The sequence below is a fragment of the Pelmatolapia mariae genome, linkage group LG12, assembly GCF_036321145.2.
Source record: "Pelmatolapia mariae isolate MD_Pm_ZW linkage group LG12, Pm_UMD_F_2, whole genome shotgun sequence".
Taxonomy (NCBI): domain Eukaryota; kingdom Metazoa; phylum Chordata; class Actinopteri; order Cichliformes; family Cichlidae; genus Pelmatolapia; species Pelmatolapia mariae.
In genome coordinates, this window is record NC_086237.1 from 7,704,492 (window position 1) to 7,713,336 (window position 8,845).

Here is an 8,845-nt window from a genome sequence, read left to right on the forward strand (position 1 = left end):
AATCATCAAAATCTTATTAAATGTTTAAACTAGTGCTGTCAAAATTATTGCGTTAATTGTTAAGATCAATGCGAAATGTTTAACGTGTTAAAAAAATGTAACGCTGATTTTTTTTTTTTATCAATTTCCTGTAATCTAGACCTTTAAACGCATGAGCACCTCTGGGGGGGGGGGGGGGGGGGGGGGGGCAACAGTGTGCTATGCTGGCGTTTGGCCTGAAAGAAATGATTAGAAGAAGAAGAGGTGACACCATGCTACTATCTAGCTAACACACGTAAGCATGGACGAGGGTGGACTTTTGGGTGGAAAGTTTCTCTTTAAGAAGTTGCCTGATGGCTTGTTGGACAAAACGAGAGTAAGATGCACAATTTGCAAAGCTGAATTCAAGTACCACAGAAGCAGTTCATCACTGGCGTATCACCTGAGAGCAAAACACCCAACTGAATCCACCTCTACGGGACCTCGCCAGTCTACGCTTCAGGAGTATGGTGCTCGTGGACGAATAACAAAAAATGTGAGAGAAAAATTAACCAATTCCTTGGTTGTTTGGATAGCTAAAAACTGCCGACCAGTTAGCATAGTAGAAGATGATGGACTGAGAGAAGTCATTCGCGCTGCATCAGGAGATGAGTGTTACAATCTGCCCTCGAGAGGAACCATTGTGTCGAGACTGCACACTTTGTATGGGGACCAGAGGGCTCAGCAGTGCAGCAAGCTTGTGCAAGTAAGGAACATCGCTCTCACCGGAGACCACTGGACTTCGGTGAACAACGATAATTACTTGGGGGTCATGGCGCATTTTATTGATAACGACTGGACTATGCAATCATTTGCACTAACAGTGAGTAAAACTGAAGAGAGACACTATGCTGAGGCATGTGCTGACCATTTTCTGAATGTTGCAAACGAATGGAAAATCAAGGACAAGGTAACCACGCTTGGCACCGACAGTGCTCGTAACATGGTTGCAGCCGCCAGACTACTTCCATTTGAACACATGCCCTGCATGGCCCACATTCTGCAAAGAACGGTCACAGTTTCTCTTAATGACAGCGCATTTGAAAGGGCTCTGGCCAAATGTCGCAAGATTGTTGGACATTTTAAGCATAGTCCAGCAAACGCTCAGGAATTAAAGGCACAGCAAGCTGCACATGGACATCAAACAGAACCACTTGTTCAGGACGTTCCAACAAGATGGAACTCCACCCTAGAGATGATCAAGCGGATCCAGAGAAACAAATCTGGGCTGACCACCATCCTGACTCAACAAAACAGCAAGGTGACCATGTTGACTGACCAGGAGCTTGACAGACTGCAAAAGCTGGAGGAACTACTTGAACCTTGCAGGTAAATAATTTTGTTTCTCATGATTGTGTGTCTATCTTTGTTTTCAAGTATGTTCTCCACCTCCACCTCTCTGTGTATTTTCATATGTGGTATTTATGTTTGTCTCTGTGTGATTAATAGAAAAATACAGACTTCATCTTTCTATTACAGATATGTTACCGAACTGCTGGGGGGAGAGCGGTATGTCTCCTGTTCCATGGTGTTGCCAGCCTTGTGTCATTTGTTCAGGATTATGGAGCCCTCAGATGATGACCCAGTCTACGTTTTGAGGTTTAAGAAGGTTTTTACCACAGACCTAGCTCAGCGGAGGGACAGCAGCAATCTCACATGGCTGAAGATCGCTACTGCCCTTGATCCCAGGTTTAAAGACCTTAAATGCCTTTCCAAAGATGAAAGAAGAGAGGTGTGGGCATCAGTACATGACCTTCTGATGGCAGAGACGGATGCACACCAACCATCTGCTCAGACAACAGAGGAACCCTCACCAAAGAAGAGCAAGATGTCCATCTCCTTGCTGGGTTCTCCTGATTCAGATACAGAGGAAGAGGAAGATGCTATAGACTGCTGTCTGAATCTGTACAAAGCAGAGCCCAAAATTGACATAGGAGAGTGTCCACTACAGTGGTGGTTAAAGAGAGAAGGAGCATATGCCAGGCTGGCACCTATTGCACGCAAGTACCTGTCAACCCCTGCAACCACAGTGCCTTGTGAGAGATTATTCTCACTCTCAGGTCACATCATTCAAAAGAAGCGTGCTTCTTTGTCATCAGACAATGTAAACAGAATAGTCTGCCTCAGTAACTGGCTGAGTGCAAAGAAGGACTAAGCCAGATTGCTCCTTTAAAGTGAAAAATGTTTAACATTCCAGGTTTTCAGCTGTGTCTTTTTGTGTTTTAAATACTGAGTTTTGTGCACCCTTTATTGTTATGATATTCACTTTAACCTGTAGGCCTGGGTTCGGTCACTGTTGATGGCCTTAAAGGTGTTTTGTAAGTTTTCACTGTGTTAAAGATTGATGAAAACTATTAAAATTCTCTTTGAATTTCAGCATACATTCTTTGTGTTTATTCTGCATTTACTTCATTGTGTTGCAGAAGTGTCTGTTACAATCTTAAAATATAAAGTTGAAAAAATGTAATTGGAGCCAGGCTATCAATCAAGTAATTGCGATTAATCGCAATTAATAACAGAAAATTGTGAGATTAGTTAGTTAAATTTTTTTAATCTATTGACAGCACTAGTTTAAACTGTAGAGATACAATAATTTGGGTGCTGTAAAATCAGCATTTTGTCATATTTGAAATATAAATCTAATATAATCTTAATGTATTTTCTTTAAAACACAATGTGTTTTTTCTATCATGATTATAATAATCCACAATTATGTGGATATGCATATTAGATAGTGTTAAGTGAAATATAAGCCCTCCAAAAGGCAGGCTGTAACTTACTTTAAAACTAAATAAACCGGTGGACAGAGCTACAGACCCATGACACCCTTACCCAGTTAGCTAACAGCTATGACCAGCACTACTGTTGCACACACAGTACGCTCATTTGTTTCAATATGGAATTATCACTCAGTTTGTATTTTTCCCAGATTAAAGAAAACTTTAAAACTCTTTTTAAATCCTAAAAAATATATGTGTAAGAGTTTAGTTTGTCTTATGTTGATACACAGGAAACAAAGCAAGACACAAAGAACAGAAAGTCTTGTCACATGGGTTTTATTTTGGTATTTATTTAAAAAACATATGTACAAAAATGTAAAAAAGTTCAAGTCCAGACTATATAGACACAAACACACATGCTTTTGTGGTAACACTGAAAGATTTTTAAAAAGAGGTGTATTAGAAAGGAGCTGGAGAACACAGCAGAATCATGCCTCAGATCATCTTGTGAACTCACATGATCTCTGTATGTGGACAGAAGATACTTGGGTAGTGTATCACTGGCTCAGCCTTGATGAGCTTTGGGCTGATCCTGCCAATGTAACTGTAACACTTGCATTTATTAGATTTGCTGGCTGGTTGTCCTGTGTAGGAAAAGACAAGAGCATTACCTGTTGATCAGCAGCCAAAATATCCATAAACAGGATGAAGGGGAAAAAAAGAAACAAAGAAGGGGAAAAAATAAGATTTTCACAGTACCTTGTGCACCTAGGATAAGCAGGCAGGCAACGAAGGCAGTGACTGAGTTCATAGTTGTGGCTGTAGGCAGATCCGCTGTTCACCGTTTCTGTCTTGAGTATGACTCCTGATGCTGTGAAGTAAGCAGCACGCTGCCTGCACAAGTGGCCCCACCCCCAAGAGGTGTTTTGCAACATTAATTTCACTTTCCAGAATGCCTTTCACTTTCTGCTTCTTTTTCTTTCTTTTTTTTCTTTTTTTTTTGCCTGTCCCGTTTGGCTCTTTTGCCATCAGAATTATTGTCTAAAGGCGAAGAAAGATGCCCAAAGATTTACTTTACCAAATGGACCATCCCAGCCTTGCTGTAATGGTCTATTTGATTCACCTTTTATTGTTTATTTTATTTTATTTTCACTTGTTAAATACGGGACAGACTTGACTGGGGAAAAGAAAGGGGAGAAAGAAAGAGGGAAAGAAAAACAGTGGGGAAGAGGGACAGGGATAAAGGGCAACAAACAAAAACCAACAAAATAAGCAGACAAAAAATACATATCAATCACCTGGATCACCTGTTGAGAAAGAAAAAAGAGAAAACAAGCAGAAGAAAAAAAAGAGCAACATAATCTTCTTCTTTTTCCCCTCTAGACTTCACCCATAGCTTTGGGAAAACGAAAGAAAACAACAGTTGCCTCAGGGCACTGTTCTTTCTGATATTGTCCAGATAACAGAGGTCAGTGCGGAAAATAAATTATAACTTGTTATACTGAAAATTGAATTGTTTGCACACAGCAAAAGAGGGCTTTTCCACATTTCTAAGTGCATGGTGGGATTCCAAGCATAAACTTGCACAAACCTGTTGAGCTCTCCCTGACTTTCTCACTTAGGTAACTTTAATGTTAAGGGAAAAGGTTTTATGCTTGCATGTGTTTATGTTGTATTTTTAAATACAATTGTTATTTTAAAAGACTGAAGGCAGACACTAAAAAGGTTACAAACAGATTGCAAGCAACACAGGTCAGATGGATGGTAACAGTATATAGTTTGACTGAGTTAGTGATTGGGTGAGGAAGGTAATCGTGGTAGGACAGCTCAGATCAATTCAATTTTATTTTATTTAAATAGCACCAAATCAAAATTATTCAAGGTGCTTTCTATTATAAAGAAAGCACAATAATATCATTTATTATTGTATATACAATACAATAATAAATGACATTATTAAATAATAATAAATATAATAAATATAATAAAGAAAGCAGAGAAAACCCGAACAATCATGACTCCCTTCTGCAAGCCCTTTAAAATGAGTCCAGTTATGAGCAACTGAAATGACAATTTTTTTTAAGAGAGAGAATCTTTGAGTATAAATGAGCTGTGCATTTAATTGCTGATGGACAACATGCATGTTCCATAAAGCATGTGTAACTGACATACAAAGTCTAATCATGACTTATAAAGTGGGTAGTCAAGTTTTATAAATGGCCACCATTTAAGGAAAGGGTATTTTAATGTCTTAAATAGCTGTTAAAATGTTTCTTTAATTTTGTTAAAATCAACTTATTACTCCATGACTAGCAGTATATGCACTTTTCTTCATTCATTCAAATATTGTATAATGTTTCCACTTGTACACTGTATACAAACCCACACAGTCTCTAGTTAGCTAGGAAACTACAAGAATGCTAAGTCATAACTTTACATTCACATAGATTACATCCCAAAGCAATTTTGTATTGTCAGTATGTGTCCCTATTTCAAATTATCACCAGTGATTTCTGTGGAAAAGTGATGTGAAACTCAAACAGACTGAGGAAAACACCGTGCCAAATGTTTCAGTTAAACTCTGAATGAACTCGATGAAAGTAGGGCCTTGTGTTTTGAAAAAATCAAGTTGGATCCACACATCCGAGTGCATCCAAAAAAAAAAAAATTTCATGTAAATCGAGAAATGAGAAGAAAGTTTGCAGATTATGAAGAATTTGTAGCATGCTATTTATTTCAAAAGTAGGATGTCATGCCGTATAGAAGGCACTATGGCAGAACTAAATGAACATGTCATAAATCCAGTTGAGCTTTCACAACTTCAAATCATTGCAAGTCTGTAGATTTCTACGAAAGCAGTCTGACTAAACTAGTAAGAGTTTCACACATGGAAGTCTAAAACCATTACTAGTGTACTAGTATTGGCGACTAAGGTATATATTTTTTAACGAATGCCTAGAAAAAAGTCCTAATTACTACTGAATTTTGTATGTACAAAGACCATTGAACCTCAGTATTTACACTCTTTCCAACACAGCTATATGAAGGATGAAGGGACTATGCAGTTGAAACTCCAAGTGTGCACCTGTGGACAGCCTGACCACCTGTTGAAGGTAACGGACTAACATGGCTAATGCTAGCATCTCTTTTAAGATAATCTTGGCTTAGAAAAATAGCCAGCAGTACTAGCTAGTTACCATTTTTAGTAAGCCAGTGTGTGCTTCACAAATAAAGCTTGAAGCAGCTCAGACTATTAGAACCAACACTGAGCCCTATTACATTTATACACAGTGTTAGAACAATCGTTGCAACCTACAGCCTCGTGATTAAAATGTTCTCTGTAAACACAGATGTTACCACATTTCTTTCTGATACTTTAAGTGAAAAGAACTGAGACATGGTAATAATAGCAAATAGTAGCTGTCAGTTCTCTCGTTCCTTATATTACTGCCGTCAAGACAAGAGATGACACTACTGATATAAGTTAATTTTTTTAATGCACACCTAGCAATCAAAAATGTGGTAAAGTAGCATGAGTACTATAAAGTTTTGTAGGGTCCTGTTAAAAATAAAACAAAATCACACAAGCATCACACCATATCTGGCATATATAGTGAAATTTTGTATAGTACATTGTTGAAATTGTAAACTATATATTCCAGTTATCCACCTACTGTAATTTTTGATTGAATGGATATCACTAACACTGCAAGTGTTTAAACTATTTCTTTTTTTTGTTTGTTTTTTTGTATAATTCATCAGCATCTGTGGAGGGACATATTTGAGTATCTTCTGTTCCACTTTTCATAACCTGGAAGCTGAGGATAGCTTAATCCTGACAAGGACACAAATTCCACATCTTATCATAGACGTTGCATCCTTTGTGCAGCAATTCCAGAGAGAGAGCAATGACCACCGATCAAGATCAACCAGTTTCTTTTCTGGCAGCTGTGGCAACTTTTAATAACAAAGTTTGCATTCTTTGAAAAATGCTGGGTCATGTATGATTTGTCTGAGAACATGTGTCATCACATGACCCAGCATTTAATATCCAAGACTAATAGGAGGTTGCATTGTATTCTCACCTAAGCTGCGAGAGAGAATATTCTACTGCAGTGGATTAATGAAAAAGCACCAACTCTTAAAGGCTGGCAAAGAGTAGCGTTGGAGTATATTACACTCAAAAACAGACCAATTCTTTAAGGTCTGGGAACCATACTTGAATCATGTATAACCCGATGTCTCTAATATTATGCTACAAGGATTTCCTTGAGTGTTCGAACTGCATACTACTGGAACCACAGGTATTGTATTGTAAAGATGGATCTGAGCTGGTGTTTTGTGTTTGGTTTTCGGTTTGTTTGTTCCTTTTTTTTGTTTTTCATTGCTGTGAATTTTACACCATATCATATTATGTAATTATGGGTTGTTTGTGAAAATAAATGAATAAAAATATTGTTAAAAAAGAGAAGTGGAGATGGGGAGGAGGTAGTTGGGTTACACAAAGGGGTCTGCAAAGGAGAATGACAGATGCGCAGTGAGATTTAAAGTACGCAGTGTAGGGTAATTTCCAATAAACCAAGTTCAAAAAGGGCGATCATGGCTCAAGAGTTGGCAATTCGTCTTGTAATCGGAAGGTTGCCCGACAGTCTCGCTCGTTGTGTCCTTGGGCCAGACACTTCACCTACCGCCTACTGGTGATGGCCAGAGGGGCCGATGGCGCGATATGGCAGCCTCGCTTCTGTCAGTCTGCCCCAGAGCAGCTGTGGGTACCACTGTAGCTTGCCTTCACCAGTGTGTGAATGTGAGAGTGAATGAATAGTGGAATTGTAAAGTGCTTTGAGGGTCTTGCTATATAAATGCAATCCATTATTATTAAAAAGGGAGTCTATGGCTGACGCGTGTTCCTGGTTTCCAAAAGGAATGCTTCCAGTTGCATTATGATTTGAAGACTGTTTATTACAAACTGAAGATGTAACAATGAACTCCCTCCTAAATAAGCATGAAAGTTCCAAAAAAAAGCAGTTATCCGGGACTACCTGTGCACACGGTCAGAAAACCGTGAGACTCCTAACCTCTCTGCCCATGCTCCTCCCCTTCCCCCTCACACAGGGTTTCATGCTACTATTGCACTTACATACTTAAAGTGAGAGGTACCCCTTTTTAGGTTCCAATCCCAAACAGTGACATAACATTACTTTATGTAAACACATATATTTTCATATTTATTAATCCTGAAAAGATGACTTATGTAATGAATCTATGAATTATAAAACAAACACGAACTCAATTGTAAATAAAAATATAAAGCAGACATCTGGCGCCAACACGTAGCATGACAGCTGATCAGAAGGTTAGTGGTTTGATCCCTGGCTCTTCCAGTCTGCATGTCAAGACTGTGAAATTGTATGAATGTAGTTAGGAAGCACTCAGTTTAGAGAAAGTGTATGATTGGGTAAATGTGGCATGTTGTATAGAGCACTTTGAGTAATCTGGGAGAGTAGAAAAGCGCTATATAAGAAACAGTCCATTCACTGTCTGAACAGTTTTGTCAAGTTACTTTTGTACTATTATGTTCCAGCACATGTTGTTATTACGTGGCTTGATTAAGGTACACATTAGGCTGACATCTGGGGCCAGAGCTGAAACTGAAACTGGGCCAGCACAGGGCCAGCAGTGTGTCTGCAACTGGCCCATGGCTGCACACAACTTACACATGGCCCACATACGGCAAAGAATGACGGCCCTTTGGTGGCCCAGATCAGGTTTGCCAGAGGTAATCCACACATGGGCCAGCAGAGGACCACTACTGTGTCTGCAACTGGCCTTGTGCTGGCCCATGTCTGGGCCACCTCTGGCAAACCAGATCTGGGCCACCAAAGGGCCGTCATTCTTTGCGGTATGTGGGTCATGTGTAAGCACATTGTGTGGGCCAGATCCAGGCCATACCAATTTTGCTATGTGGGAAGCAGATGACAAGAAGTGAGTTGACACAAGAAACTTACATAATATAAAATAATTTGTTAATGTTGACCTAACAAGACACAAAGATCACCAATAGGTTGATGTCAGGTGAAGTGGAAGAGCGACTGAGCAGCTCACCTGGG

The 8,845-nt window shown here is 39.2% G+C and overlaps 1 protein-coding gene across 1 annotated transcript; it reads left to right on the forward strand.

Moving 5' to 3' along the window:
- Window positions 1-280: 280 nt before the first annotated feature.
- LOC134639221 (E3 SUMO-protein ligase ZBED1-like) lies at window positions 281-2,173 on the forward strand. Its single transcript, XM_063490334.1, has 2 exons — window positions 281-1,347; window positions 1,576-2,173. The coding sequence occupies exons 1-2, from the start codon at window positions 281-283 to the stop codon at window positions 2,171-2,173; spliced, it is 1,665 nt and encodes a 554-aa protein (XP_063346404.1).
- The last annotated feature ends 6,672 nt before the right edge of the window (window positions 2,174-8,845 follow it).

Bases quoted from the DNA above. Each gene is read 5' to 3' on its own strand.
- LOC134639221 (XM_063490334.1), top strand. From the start codon at position 281: ATGGACGAGGGTGGACTTTTGGGTGGAAAGTTTCTCTTTAAGAAGTTG. The intron at 1,348-1,575 runs GTAAATAATTTT...TCATTTGTTCAG, and splicing joins GAACTACTTGAACCTTGCAG to GATTATGGAGCCCTCAGATG.